The sequence below is a fragment of the Lissotriton vulgaris genome, chromosome 2_1 (genome assembly GCF_964263255.1).
Source record: "Lissotriton vulgaris chromosome 2_1, aLisVul1.2, whole genome shotgun sequence".
Classification (NCBI taxonomy): Eukaryota; Metazoa; Chordata; class Amphibia; order Caudata; family Salamandridae; genus Lissotriton; species Lissotriton vulgaris.
In genome coordinates, this window is record NC_141687.1 from 815238405 (window position 1) to 815254108 (window position 15704).

General features: G+C 40.1%; 1 protein-coding gene across 1 annotated transcript in view; it reads right to left on the bottom strand.

The window, feature by feature from the left end:
• TTN (titin) overlaps positions 1-15704 on the bottom strand; it is a 380526-nt gene that overhangs the window by 107159 nt on the left and 257663 nt on the right. Inside the window, exons 201-224 of the mRNA XM_086956205.1 lie at positions 14485-14582; positions 12285-12453; positions 11924-12190; positions 11558-11827; positions 10412-10690; positions 9800-10208; positions 9575-9699; positions 9210-9476; positions 8399-8668; positions 7520-7822; positions 7076-7378; positions 6262-6449; positions 5220-5334; positions 4799-5083; positions 4558-4709; positions 3676-3823; positions 3256-3433; positions 3049-3170; positions 2668-2955; positions 2277-2573; positions 1983-2169; positions 1262-1377; positions 878-1177; positions 371-670 (exon numbers count right to left, since the gene is read on the bottom strand). Of these exons, the coding sequence (XP_086812331.1) occupies positions 371-670; positions 878-1177; positions 1262-1377; positions 1983-2169; positions 2277-2573; positions 2668-2955; positions 3049-3170; positions 3256-3433; positions 3676-3823; positions 4558-4709; positions 4799-5083; positions 5220-5334; positions 6262-6449; positions 7076-7378; positions 7520-7822; positions 8399-8668; positions 9210-9476; positions 9575-9699; positions 9800-10208; positions 10412-10690; positions 11558-11827; positions 11924-12190; positions 12285-12453; positions 14485-14582 (5436 nt within the window). The remainder of the gene's footprint in view (positions 1-370; positions 671-877; positions 1178-1261; positions 1378-1982; positions 2170-2276; positions 2574-2667; positions 2956-3048; positions 3171-3255; positions 3434-3675; positions 3824-4557; positions 4710-4798; positions 5084-5219; positions 5335-6261; positions 6450-7075; positions 7379-7519; positions 7823-8398; positions 8669-9209; positions 9477-9574; positions 9700-9799; positions 10209-10411; positions 10691-11557; positions 11828-11923; positions 12191-12284; positions 12454-14484; positions 14583-15704) is intronic.

Sequence of the window (15704 nt, forward strand, 5' to 3'; positions counted from 1 at the left end):
TCCCTGTGCTTCTAAACTAAAGAAACGCGGCGCAGCAAAATAACTTGCGGCACCGTGCTGCGTTAGTTTCTTGTAGATCTGTCCTGTGGTGTGTCAGATTCTGACATAAGGACTCTAATCTCTACAGTTGGCTGCGGTAATAATATCGGTTAGTGCTGCACAGGTCTTTGTTTTGGATTGTAGACCATATTTGCAGCCTACATTGTCTACTGCATGCATGTCCTGTGTGAGCCTCTACACTTTAATCAGGGGCCATAGGATGTGCTGTAACATAATAAGATCTCACCTCAGAGACACACCAGTCCAAGCAGAAACATGAACACATCTCAAAAAATGCATTTTATTGTGAAGAGAAAAAGGCTAGACTTACTAAAGGTGTCTTTTGCGAGAACTGAATCTTCAAGTTCGCAGTATTCACTCTGTCCAACAGCGTTTTCCGCAGCAACCCGGAACACGTAGAGTGACCCCTCGGACAATGGTGTGACATTACATTTAACATCTTTTACTGTGGTGTCAACTGCCTGCCAGCCTTTCCGTCTCACGTCTCTCTTTTCCACAATGTAGTTGGTAATTGGAGAGCCACCATCTTTTTCTGGTGCTGTCCATTTGAGGTCAGCAGTATTCTTAGTAATGTTGATAACTTCCAGCCAGCGGGGTGGTGAAGGAGGATCTGAGGGAAAAGAAACACAGTTAGTTGTTAGCCAGTGTGTTGCTAATAGAGAAAACCTTCAAAATGGTAGCTCCCATGAATGTATGAATAGAATATTTAATCATTTTCATGGAATGTTACAACAAAGCATTTTAAAGTGGTGTTTTCCTAACTTATCATTACTGTATGTGACAATGCATGTAGTGCTGTGTTATTTGTTTCACTCACTCAGTCTTTCCTTGCAGAGAACTGGATCGCTGGGCTCACTAGGCTCGCTTTCACCAGCCTTGTTTACAGCCCGGACACGGAAGGAATATTCCTGCTTTTCCATTAGTCCTTTAAGGAAATGTTCCAGGGTGGGAACTCCTTCGGCCACTCTGACCCATTCGTCTGTTCCTGTTTTGAGCAGTTCAATGATATAGGACTCAATCTTAGCGCCTCCATCGTGCTCTGGCTTAGTCCAATTCAGGAACAATGATGTTTTAGCAACATCCTTAACAGTTGGCTTGCCAGGAGGCCATGGGGGATCTAAAAGCAAAATACATTAGTGTTTATTGAGAACATGACAACTATATTGTTTACAATGGTACATTTGGAGCGAAGTTATCATACCGATAGGATCCTTTATTAAGATTTGATCTGTCTCTTTGCTTGGTTTCCCCGGGCCGGCGAGATTTTCTGCCAAAACACGGAACTTATACTTCTTTTTGTTGGTAAGTCCTTTAACTCTGTTAATGGAAAAGGCATTCTTGCATTAATCTAATGCACTGCGATGTTGTTTACAAATGAAACAGAACATTACTTATATCAAAAAGGCTTAGAATTAAACACATCTTACATTATTATTTAGTGGCTTGCTGAAAGGAGAGAGCACTCAAAAAATTAGCTAAACATTTGTTTGATTCATTTCTAAATAACTCTCTTTTTTCTTAGGTGTAACATTTGCTTTATTTTACTTGTATTTACATTTTCCAGTACCTCTTACATTCAGGATACAGTCTGCCTTGAATGTAGAATTAAAGTTGGTTTGAGTTACAAAAAAGATACTAAAAAAAGGATTACAGCGCTGATCATAACTCTCTGGTAACCCCTGACAATGTCCTCTAAATAGGATTTAACGTCTCTTCAGAGGTGGTGTACTATGCCTGAATATGGTCCTGTGCTTTGATCAGTTTAGTATATGTTTCTGATATATGCCTAGGATATCATTGTAATCATTGTTCACATTTATGTTTACACTGAATCTTCCACAGAGAATAATAGCACAGGGGGAAACCAAACTATGCATAGAGGTTATGCTAGGTTCAAAACATGCACATCTTTATAGTTTTACCTGAACATTGTATCTTTGATTGGTATTTTGTTGCATCTTATCCATTTGTCATTTTCTGGATCAAACTTCTCTACCCAGTATCCTGTGATTGGGTTTCCACCATCTTCATCTGGTTCATACCATGTTAGTGTCAAAGAATCCTTTGAGATTTCAGAAGGTTCGAGGCGTGTTGGCGGACCAGGAGGATCTGCATAAAATATTTAGAGCACAAGTCATGTTATAGGTTCATCTACGAAGATCCACACAAAAATGCCTACAATACCATGATTGATATTCCAGTTCACATAATCTTACCGAATGAATATTTTGCTATGATAGGAACTGACTGCACCGGTTCGCCAATGCCGTACATGTTCTCAGCGCTGACCCGGAAGACATATTCTTTCAGAGCTGTCAAGTTTGTAGCTTTGAAGTTTGTTTCTTTGATGGTTGAAGAAAGTTTGTGCCATATTTCACTATCAGCAGCTTTCTTTTCAAGAATGTAGTTTGTGATCCTCGATCCACCATCGTCTCTTGGAGGATTCCATGTCAATACACATGATTCATTTGTAATTTCTGAAACGTCAAATGCAGCAGGGGGCCCTGGTTTGTCTGTGAAAGAATTAGAAAATGTAACAATCTGTTTCCACCAATTATGTCAAAAAATATATGTTGTCACTGATTGCGCGATATTAATCTACATTACCTAAAATATTAACTTCAACAACAGCGTTAGCACGCCCTGACGTGTTTACTGCTTCAATGATGTAGGAACCACTGTCGCTCCTTTTGCTGTCTGTAATTGTTACAGTTGAGTGGCCAGGTTTGATGTCAATTGTTATTCGGTCATCAGCCCTCAGAAGCATGTCTGCTTTGTTCCAAGTTACTTTAGGCTCGGGTTTACCATTAACTGTTGCTGGGAGTTCAATTTTAGTCCCGGCCTTTGCAGTGATACCAGTGAGCAGTTTGACATCCAGGAAAATTTCCGGGGCCTCTGTTGAAAGAAATTTTTAAATACAGAGTTGTAACCTTTGCGGCTGAACAGAAACAAAACCATGCAAAAGGAAGAATTGTGAACAAAATGTACCCTTTGGATCAGTAGCCAGGATATCCTCCGTGGGCTTGCTTGGTTTGCTGGCTCCCTGTCGATTCACTGCCTTGACACGGTATGCGTACCACTGACCTTCGGTGAGGTCTGTAACCTGCAATCTGTTCACAAGTAAGGACAAACAGTGTTACCAACCGCAAGCCAAAATGTACACTTTCACACAATCTCTATTTTCATGTCACTTACTTTGTTTCTGCAACAATATCCCCACAGGCTTCCCACTTGTCATAACCACGTTGACATTTTTCTACGATGTATCCTTTAATTCGTGAGCCGCCATCATATTTGGGTGGTTCCCATGTTAAGAAAATTCCTTTAGCAGTTGCATCCCTCCATTTAACGTTCTCGGGTGGGTCCGGAACAGCTGGTTGAAAGAAATGCATACATGGATTTAATATTAATGCAAGGATGTATATTATTTTCTAACTATTCCACATATTTAAATGTGAAGATGTAAGTTAAAGTATGTGAATTGTTTCTGCATATAAAATAATTTCTCGGTAGGATAATAACCATACCCAAACCTTTCTCCTAACATCATTAAATAAGTGAATATTATAGAAAACATCCGCATCTGAAACCATCCAGACAGATAGAAGAACTCACTTGCTGGAGCTGACATATTCACAGGCTCATCGATGTATGCAGGCTCCCCTGGACCACACTTGTTGCATGCCATAACCCTAAATAGATATTCCTTTCCCTGGAGGAGTTCTGGAACAGTGAACTCCTGGTCAATGATATTTTCGTCCACCTAGAAGACCAAATATGTTTCATTTACTTCAAAATGAACTGTAAATTAAGAAGACCATCACAAACATATCACTGATAAATGTGACTATCACTGGTATCATTTTACATTCATAATTGATTTAAATAAAGTAATTCCTCTTAAGGTAGTCTACACCACCGACATACACCTTAGATCCACTGCTGGACATGGATTGAATTTTCAACTTTACAGAATGGGGATCGCTCCTTCAATTGAGCTGCTTGTTTCTAAAATACCTGTATTGTCAACAATGTATCTGTCTTATATTTTTCCTCATGGTTCTCAAAGGAAAACCAAAGAAATTGTCCAAGTAAACCTCATTTAAATTTTTATAGAAACATCTATTTCATTCAGCAATAATGCCACAGACCACAATTATTTGTTTAAGGCCAATACAATAGTAGAGGGATGTACACTGAAGAGCTGCTTCGCAAACCAATGAATTATTCAACAAGAATAAGCTGATACACAAAAAGAAAGTAGAGGTTATTTTAAACAATTTGATTCCGATTATTCACTAAGATCTTTCACGGTTTCATCAATTTTGCTTTTCTTTATCTGGCAATTAATGGCCTTTGTTCCCTGTTGCTAGCCTGGTATGACTCTTTGCTACTACAATGACATAATATGGAACAATACACATTGCAATATTACCTCCACCATAAAAATACATAACTCTGTATGCCTCTCAAAATCAAGAGGTAAGAAACACATACCTTAGTCCATGTTTTGCGGCTGACTTCACGCTTTTCTACCAGATAGCCAGTCAGTGGACTTCCTCCATCATTCTCAGGTGGCTCCCATGTCAAATGAACTGTGTCCCTTGTGATCTGTCCCACTTTTAGCTCTTTTGGCACACTGGGGCGTGCTAGAAGAGAAAAATGTAATCCCATTAATTCTGAAAATATGTGTTGCAGTGTTTTGACTTGATATTGAAGGAAAGCTTTCTTGACTTACCAATCACATTTACGTTGATTTCTCCTGAAATGGACATAACTGGATTTTCAAGTTCAAGAGTGTATACACCTTTATCTGGGCGTTCGCTTGGAGTGATGATAAGCTCAGCAAAGATGGATGTAGTCTCAAGTCTCACACGTTCATTAGCCTCTAAGATGTTATCATGAACCGACCATTTTGCAGTTGGCACAGGATAGCCAGTAATAGGGACACGGATCTTCAGGGGTTCTGGAACAATGACTTCCAAACCATCTTTAAATGCACTCAAATCCATAGTGGGTGCAACTGATAAAAAAGAGAATAAAATTAAATCAATTAACATTGGCGTGTGTTCTATGTTTATATGTTTATATGGTCGATTTGAATTGTGTTCTGAAGTTTAATGTTGTGTGTCAATAAAAAGAATGGACAGGAGCCTTACCGTGTTTATCATCTGCAGTTAGTGGACCAATAGCCTCAGCAGGGTCCGAAACACCTGCTGCATTTTCTGCAGAAACCCGATAGTAATAGCTAACTCCCTGTTTCAAGCCAGTGACCTGAGGTACAAAGAAAGGATGTATTAAATTACTTAGTAAATAATGGTTTTATGTATTTTGGCCCTTGCTATAGAGTTTCCTTGCCATCCACCTTCCAAAGGGTAGGAGAGAGCTGTACAATGCATGCAATTTAAAAAGGTACCTCTCCACTTCAACAAATCTATCAACACACTAAAAACAAATGTGGAAAATAACATGGAAGAAAAACTAAAAAGAAAGATGTAAATCAAACCCGACAGCAGGCAGTTAGCGCCGCCAATTCAGATTCAAGAGAGCAAGAAATTCAATTTTAAGATTACAGATAAATTGTAACAGAGCATGAAGCAACTGGATGCCAGTAAGTTAAGAATTCCAAAGACTTAGGTCAGCCAACAGGAGACAAAACTAGTTTAAAATAAGCTGCCATTGTAAATGCGGGAATCATGAGCCTCAACATATAATCGTGAAAGAGAAATGTCGACTCGCTGGAAAAGAACAACTTTTCAGAATGATAAAATGGATGACCCAGAGTGAATAACTTGCTGCATAGCTTAAAATAGGATTGGCTGCTTTTGGTGTTTGTAATTACAGTGACCCACAAACAGCTACTAAGAACACATTAAATATTAATCAGATGTGGATTTAGACCAATATTTGAATTGTTATGAGAAGTGGAGAACTTCTATATTTACTTTAGAAGCATAAAACAAAAGTGGGCAACCAATACGTCACTGTATGGCTTAAAATATATGCAAACTTATAGCAGCCAGCACACAAGGAAAATAATTGGGTACATCTGATCAAACAGGTCAGATACAGTGGCCAAACATGCCATTAATATTTTCAGTCACTGTCAGTACAACAACATTGATATTAATACTTATGGCAGCATGTCCAACTGGTCGGAACATCAGATTTTCTGGCACATCTAAAAATGAATCACTTTACCTTGTAAGTAAGGTCAGAAGCAAGGCGCATGTTGCATCGGATCCATTTGTCAGATCCCGCCTCGCATCTTTCAACAATATAGCCGAGTATTGGACTGCCTCCATCCTTAAGAGGTGGCTCCCATGCAAGCTGCACCGATGACTTTGTTTGGTCTGAATGAGCAAGGTTGATGGGAGGACTTGGTCTTTCTAAAAACATTAAAAAATAATTTGACGTATTAGTTTTTGTGGTGGCCAACTCAATTAATTTCACTAAACTCAAGTTCTGTCACATTCTGATTAATCATTATATGTTACTTGAAATACACTGTACTACAATTACTGTGTGTGCTTTTGAGATATTGATAATGGTGGAAGTTACTCTGTACAGAGCTTATGAGGAGGCCCTTATTTTGTGGCGGACCTTGCTGGCTGTGCAGAGGTGTGTTTCAACATGTGTTGGGTAGCCTGCAGTGGCACATTTTTACCTGGGGAGTCTACAATCTACAAAGTGTTTGTTAGTAACATGAACATAATGTCAAAGCGTAGTCAATTCATCAGGACTACAAATGCAGCCAAAACGAAGCATACATTTCTGGATGTAAAGATCACAGAATGAGAAATTATCTTCTTCCGACGGAAAATTTAACGTCGGTGGGGGCATTTTAAACTTCAGTGCTCACTTAATGCAGAAGTATGGGCATTTTGGTTTAAATTTAAGACCTCTCTGCGATGCTATGTTATGTTATTGACCATGTTCTAAATCCTTTCAGTCACATGAAATCCCATGGCTCTCTCAATTAGTGCAGTTTTGCCTTTGCTTTACTAGTACTTACCAATTGGATCCATAATTTTCACAGAACGAGTAGCAGCACTTGGTTTGCCGATTCCAGCTTGATTTTCTGCACGAACTCTGAAAATGTATTCTTTGTTTTCTACAACATCATTCAGCGTAGCTGCAAGATCCTCTGGCCCGGTGATCATTGCAGTATCCCACTTAATGGAGGTTCGGTCCCGTAACTCAATAATATAAGCAGTGATTTCACTGCCCCCATCGTACTCTGGTGTCTCCCACGTAATGGTTGCGCCAAACCTGTTCACATTGCAGACATCTACATTTAAAGGAGGACCTGGCACATCTGAAATGCAAAACAATATACATAATTAGCGTTGCCGGACTATGGACATTTTTTTTGAGATTGCATAATACAAAACACTTTCTTATTTCTTTATTTAGATTTGTAAAGCTCAACATTGCATAACATGACCATGCTACTTACCAAATTTGCTCTTTGCTTCCACAGGTTTATCAGTTTCCACAGGTTCACCAGTTCCTACTCTGTTCTGGGCGCTCACGCGGAAGAGGTATTCGACTCCTCCTTTCTGAAGACCCGTGACGGTATATTCACAGCTGTCTGCACGGTCAGTTGCCAGTATCCAGGTTTTACGCTTGATGTCACGCCTTTCCACCACATAACCCAATATTTTACTGCCACCATCACTCACTGGCTCCTCCCAAGCAAGGCTCACTTCACCATCATATGTTTCTGTCACTTCCAGATTTCGAACTGGGCCTGGGACATCTGCAAATAGAGGAAAGAGAGGATACAGTTCAAGGGAGGTCACACAACCTTCCTGTTAATTTTTCTTTGGTGCCCACATATTGCAGACGATAAATGTCCCTTATTTGTAATTCACTGTTACATTCAAGAACTATTGAATTGAATTCAGCTTTTGTGCTTCGTACAACAATAACATTAATATATAAAATCTTTCCTCTTCATTTTCATCAAATATGTCTGGAGACTAATTTTCTTTTTTTTAATTTGAGAAAAAATAACTGCTGAAATAGGCTGAATGAATCAAGAATGTTTTCATTCTTTTGTGTCCACTTCATGGGCATTATTTGGCATCTCTGCTGTTTAAAGAGAGTTCATAACTTCTACAGAAAGTGAGTCAATTTATTTTGCTTTGGTATTTCGAAACTCCCAGCCTACAGCCATTTCCCCAACGTGTACCAGCTCTGAGCGGGTACCCCAAATCTGCTGCTAGCCCCATCGCCCTATGTATTGCAGCTCAACATACTACTCTGTCCCTTTCTAGGGACGATCCCTGACGCTGGCTTGTCGTGCAGGCGCTGGAAAAAAAACCTCTCTTACCAATCACATCCAGATTAATGAAGGCCTCTGCTTTGCCGTGTTTGTTTTTGAGCACGATCTTGTATCTTCCTTTATCTGACTTCTTTGTTTCGGGGATCCTGAAGGTGGTGTCCGTCGTGGTTGTGTCGACGTGCAGGTCGGGCAGAACCTCTTCGTCCTTCGACCATTCTGCTTCGGCTCTGGGGTAGGCGTCGTAGGGCACAGCCATTGTCAAAGGCTTCCCAGCATCGATGACTATGTTCTGATCTGCGGTCTTGATTTTAGGAGCCGCTGCAAACACACATGTCTAGTTAATACATGCCTTTTGATGCCATTCTGGACCCAGCAATATAGAAACGAATTCATAACACATCATTCTTGCAATAAAAAGGGCTATTTATGTTCACATTTAATGCGGGTCTGAATTTTAGCCATTAGAATCGGACATAGGGGCTCATCAGGAGGTACATATGAGGTGTTAAAAAACCTCAATATATTCATCATGGTTTCCAATGCTACCTCGGCATCCTAATTGCTAGTTGTCTGACGTATATATTTTACATTTTAGTTCTTTTATGTAATTTAATTTAATTTCATGTCTCTTGATTGGAGAGTTGGAATGTGTTTTCCTACTTCATGTGCTTAACTCACTGGAAAGTGTTCACTTGAAACAATACGATTATTTTATTTAAATTAACATAATATCTGTTGTATTTTATTTTCATTTGTGCCCGCACTGCCAATGGAAAGTCCTAGTAGGAATGATTGGAGGGTTTCTAAAATCTTGAACCTCCGTGTTTCATGGCACTTATAATTGCAAATAGAGACTTACCGGCCAGCTCAAGCTTGGCTCTGGCCTCTTTGTCCTTGGCAATAAACCTGTATTCGCCTTGGTCGCGGGGCCTGATCTCACACACTTGAAGCCTGTGGACTTTGCCTTCACTCATCATCTGGTGTTTGTCGCCTTGGACAATGATCATGTTGTTTCTCAGCCATTTGACTTCCACTCGGTCTTTGTTCAATTCAGCCTCAAATATGACGTCTGATCCTGGCGCTTCGAAGGCGTCCAGAGGAGGCCTGATGATCTCCACTGGAATTTCTGAACAGAAAGAAGTAGCAACAACAAACATGTCTTGAATCTGGGTGATATTGTGTTGGAGTTGAAGAAAGCTGAAAAAAAATAGATTTTACACTTACCCTCAACAAAAAGTCTTGCTCTGGATCTTCTGTCATCGACCCCACAAGAGTATTCGCATTCATCTTCTGGTCTGCATTCTTTTATTACAAGTCTGTGTAAGCTTCCATCTTTTTCAAACTGGTACCTGAATAAGGAAAATTAAGAAGAAAGTTGGATTTGAAGTAACTAATTGTGAAACATTCAGTGCATTGGACCTTTCATTCACAATGAGTCCATCTGTATACCTTTTGCCCTCTCTGATTTCACGTCCATTTCTGTACCACTTCACGTTTGCCTTTTCTTTCGAAAGCTGGCAGGTGAAGACTGCATCTTCAAATTCAACAACAGTCTGATCCGTAAGGTGCTGAGTAAAGTCAGTTGGAGCTTCAGTGATAATGAGTTCCGCCACAGCTTTGTCTTGTCCGGCAGTAACGGTGTATTCCCCTTCATCGACAAAGCCACAGTCTTTAATTATAAGGGAGTGCTTGTACTTGTCTACTTTATACAAAACACGCCTGTCCAGAACCACTTCTTGACCATTTTTCATCCATGCAACTGTGGCATTAGGGCGGTTCACTTTGCAGCAGAACGTGACAGATTTTTTCTCCATTGTCTCAATGTCTTCGATTGGTTCCACAATCCTAAGATCCTCCTCTGTTGAAATGAGGATAAAAAATAATTTGGATCTTGTGAATTAGTGCAAAACAATTTAGGAGTCAGGTCGATATTTACTATTTTTAGATACACAAGATAATTTTAATAGAAAATTACACAGGTAAATGTAAACCTAATGACACACAAGTTAAGCACGTAGAACGTATTTGATTAGTTTGGCAAGAACAACGCAAATGGCTTACCTTGCACAGAGAGAGTAGCAGAGCACTTCACGTGTTCACCACGGTGGTTTGTCAAAGAAATGGTATAGTTAGCTTGATCATCTTGTTGTGCATCTCTAATTCTGAGAGTGTACACGAGATCTTTATGGACCATGATATATTTTGGACTATCAAAAATTGCTTCATCATTTTTGTGCCACTTAGCTTTGGCCCCTTCAGTATTGACTTCACAGTTAAAGACCAGCTCCTGCCCTTCTTTAACTTGTTGGTCCTTAATTGGAGTTATAATCCTGAGTTTTTCTGTGAAGACAAAGAAAGTAATGAGTACACTTTTACAACGTTTATATGTAATTCTAGAAAGATAAAATCGTTGTATTATCAAAACATGTTCATGATTATTCTGAATATAAAAATATATATTATACTATATATGCAGATGCAGAGGGAGTAACATGCTATCTATTTGCATTTTTAATTGTGGGGAGGGGCAATGGCTCTCAAGAGGTGAAGCTTCAAGTGTGTCCTAAAACCTCACCCCTCAATAATGGTAATACATTACATATTATTCTCAGCATATCTGTATATATGGTTTAAGCCCAGTATGTTTTTCCAAGTGCACTTATTAAACCCAAACCAGGATTCAGAGTGCTAGATTTGTGCAGTAAGGTAAAATTAAATTAACATGACTATTAAAAGAGCTGTTTCTCTGTAAAGTAAATGTATCATACAATCTTTGAGGCAGTGACAAGTTCTCATTTCAGTTTTGCTGTACTCTGGTAATAAACTCGAATGTGACCTTTGCACTATAGTAATAAATGTGTGAATGTGCATACAGTTGTTCTACATAAGGTGTTATTGAGCTACATTTACCTTCTCTGCCCTGGTGCGTGTGTGTGTGTGTGTGTGTGTGTGTGTGTGTGTGTGTGTGTGTGTATATATATACTTTTTGGCTGCCTCTACACACACTGCACCAGCTATAGAAACTGGTGTGCGATCAATCCTAGCAACTTTTAAGCCTTTTTTAAAAAGAAGGAACAATGGCCTATATTTGACATCTTTTTTATCATGTTGTGAGAAAATCTCTTTGTAAAATATTCATTTTGTAGACCATGAATAAGGTAACTCTCTGGATAGTCAGCACTACTACCACAAACACAAAAAACTTACCAATGACTGTTAAATCAGCTGTTGCTCTTGAAGCACCAACCATGGCAGCATAGCTTCCCTCGTCTGTTTTTGGCACAGAATCCTTAACAACAAGAATTCTCCTCTTCCCATCAGCAATGATGTCGTATTTGTCACCGCTCTCTAGCGCAACGTCACCCTTGAGCCACTTGACTTCATATGTGTCTTTGGATACAGAGCAGACAAACTCGGCTTTCTCTCCTTCAAGCACCTCGAGGTTCTGTGGCCTGGAAATGAACTCGGCAGCAAGCTCTGAAACACACATACACAACAAGCATGAGAGCCCGCCATGACACTGTTGGGTCTCCTATGCTGTAGAGGACTTGTTGTCAGCATTAGTATTCTTACCGTTAACTTTAAGTTTTGCACTGGTGCGAGACTTTGGAAGTCTGCAGTTGTATTCAGCAGCATCACTGAGGCTGACGTTCTGTATGACCAGGATCCTCTTTCTGACATCAGCAATGTGTTCATATCGGCCGCTCTCTGGCAGCTCCTCGTCCCCTTTGTACCAGAGCACTTCCGCACTGGCCTTGGAGACCTCACAGATCAATTTCACTGTGTCTGTTTCAGTAGCTTCTACGTTGGCAAGGTTTTTGGTGAAAGTTGCTTCCTCTTCTGCAATGTAAATCACAGAAATTCAATGACATTTGTTTCACTCATTATCACATTTAAGGATATTTTTTATTAACTTATATAACTTTTTCCATACCTATCACTGTAAGCATTCCAGATGTTCTAGAGGTTCCTGCTTCACATGTATACTCAGCTTCATCATCAAATAAGCATTTGTTGACTACCAGAGTGCGCACAGCACCTTTAGAAATGATATCATATTTTTTGCCTTTCCTGATCTCTATGCCATCCTTAAACCAGCGAACCTGCATAATAAAAAAAAAAAGTATTATAGCATAGCTTAAAATCAGACTCCTAGTAGTGAATTACAAATGAATTAATATTCCCAGTTTGTCTTAAGGGACAGCTACCTGATGGATGGGTTTGTTTTTTAAAATTTGACTCAAAAGTTGAGGACCATTTAGAGTGGGTGAATGTGCGACATGAAGTCTTATACCTCTGCCACTTCCAAAATGAATATAGAGATATTTATATGAGAACATTGGAATCTTGTGAGTGCCATTAAAAACATTGGAGTACTCCAGGCTTCTAATGGCCGGTAGAAGCCTGGAGCTCCAACATTCCAATATTGTCGTTCACAGCTATTACTGTGATCATAGGCCTCACGGAGACCGAGAGGATTTCAATCCCCTCAAGCTCTGTGAGGCTTTTGTTTTATTTGTTAGAACATTCTGCCCTCTAGTGGTGGAATGTCCTAATAGCCTTATGGCCCTCCGTAGCTGGGCTACATCAGCATTAAAGTCCAGCTCCTTTGTTAAAGGCTCTCGCCTTTGGCTCGCACCTTAAACTCTGAAGCCAGTCTTTATTGGCCAGTATAGCCTTCTACGACAGGCAATTCAAACATTCACCACTAGAGGGCAGAATGTTCTAACAAATAAAACAAAGGCCTCACAGACCCCGAGGGGATTTAAACAGCGACGGCTCGTGGAGGGAGTTACGGTGGGGCAGGAGGGCGGGGAGGGGGAGGGGCAGGGCGGAGGTTGCTAAAAACCGGCATATGGATAATTGCAGGTAAGTAAACAATTTAATTAATAAAACGAATTTCGTAGTGCGCCTTGCATCGCAAAATGCAATGCAGTGCGAGCTACGAAAATCGTTTTATTAATTAAATTGTTTACTTACCTGCAATTATCCATATGCCGGTTTTTAGCAACCTCCGCCCTGCCCCTCCCCCTCCCAGCCCTCCTGCCCCACCGTAACTCCCTCCACGAGCCGTCGCTGGATTTAAATCCTCTATAGGCTACATTCCAGACAGCACCCCACTTCCATTGGTTTCCTATTAAATTAGTGAGACTCAGAATACTGTGATCTGCACTTTGTGCAAGCTTTTTGTGCTTGGGGTTTATTTTTAATTCATAAAAATGTAATTGTAGCTAATCATATTACACTGCATTATTAATTACAGCATCATGATTTAATATAGATGCATATTTCAATGTCTTACTTTCTATTGTGTGGACATTACCTTTAGTAGGAACCAATTGCATTAAGGAAGCATAATGACATCAAGGATCGCACAGTTACATAGGGGATGCAATTAGATTTATGAATGGGTCGAAACAATAAGTTAAACTCAGTGCAATTGTCAAGTAAAGAGTGCATTCCTTTTCAGGGAAGGTGTGTTGATGGCATATCAGATGAGTTGGGTGGTCTCCTAGGCTGTGAGTGACCTTGAACATAATTTTCCATCAGATTCGAGAAAAAGCGTTTGGGCCTCGTTATTGCATGCTTATTTAAAATGTAAGATGTGTAGACGTACACTAGACATTGTGGGGAGAACTGGGTAGATACTTCTGGTGAAAGGGTATTCCAAAGTGGGAAATGCTTGCTTTGACGTTTTGTCAGAGAAAGGTAACAGCGTGATTGTTTCATAATACATAGTGCTGTTTGCATAGGAGTAACACCAGAGAGGCAGATGAGAATGAGTAAAGGAAGAACTTGCAACAGGGAGATAAAGGGGAGGGGTGTTTCTGGTAGTGGATGAAAGAGGCCTGGGTGGATTTAATATCATGCAGCCTTGGTATCCAGGACGCTGACATTTAATAGCACCAACCACAGCCTTCTGAGCACAGCTTGGGGCACCAGGACTCGTTCTTTAACAATTTAAATACTGCCAATAACCCTCATTGCATACGTTTGCTTAGGTCATAGACCTCACGGTCAAAAGAGCATTGGCATATTTTACGTGATAGTTGAGCATTAAAAGGGGGCACCGAAAAGGATAATTGATATTGATGAGAAGCTAATAACTCTGTGTAGTCACAGGAATTACAAACCTTAGCACTTTCTCGAGAAACCTCACATTCAAAGCGAGCCACCTCCTTTTCTTTAACTTCAAGATCTGAAAGCGGCTTCGAAAACTCAACATGTAGAGCTAAAATGAAAAGCAAAAATGAAATATGCTTAAAACCAGTTTAATGATCAACATTTGTCGAACACAAGCTAATGTTATGAATACATATGTGTTATTAATTATAGTGAACCATGGTCGCAGAACATTTCTGAATAGAGTGAATTATACAAAGCAGAATTGGAAGGGTTTTCAAGTCCCAAAGCTGCTAAAGACATGAAAGTATGGTGGTATATTATGCATTGTTGAAAAGAAAAAAAACACGTTTTTCAAAGTACTTGAATGATTGGCAAATGCATAATTTTAGTTTTGATTCTTAACAGAAACAAAACACCGACTTTGGGTTGAAAACTAAGGCCCAGATTTACAAATATTTTGAGCTCGATTTGCATTATTTTTTTAACACAGACCAACACAAAATCATTTTCTGGGATTTACAAACCAGAGCAAATTGGTATGCAAGTGGGTTTGTAAGAGAAAGTGACGCAAACCTGCGTGTAGTGCTGCTTTGCGTTAATCTGCATCATGGAGGTGTTCAATTGTGGGGTACATGGGCATTCACCAGGCACAGCCCGTGCCGGGCGTTATACTGGGGCGGTGACATCAGGCAGGGGAGGGTCAGGGTGGGGAGTTGTAAAATGCGGGATATGGACCATTAGAGGTAAGTACCGATAAAAATAAATAAAACGAATTTCGTTGCCCACTCTGCATCACATTTGGCGATGCAGCGTGGGCAACAAAATTCGGTTTTTTTCTTCGGTACTTACCTTTAATGGTCCATAGCCCGCATTTTACAACCCTCCACCCTGACCCTCCCCTGCCTGACGTCACCGCCCCAGTATAACGCCCGGCACGGGCCGTGCTTGGCATTCACGTGCAACCACCCGTAATGTTCCACACAAAGCCCTATCTATTAACAAAAGTAGACAGGCTTTTGCAACAAACATTAAGGGCTCTTGAAAGCAGGCATTAAAAAGGAGAGATGCTTTTACTTCTCCTACCTTTTTTCCCCACTCTGCATGTGTGCTGCACTGTACAGTTCACATCTAAAGTGGTAAACATTTTAAAGTCAGTCTAAGCATAGTATTTTGTACTGGAAGGGCAGCCTCCCTGTACAAATGTATGCTAGACTCATGCGGGTACCTT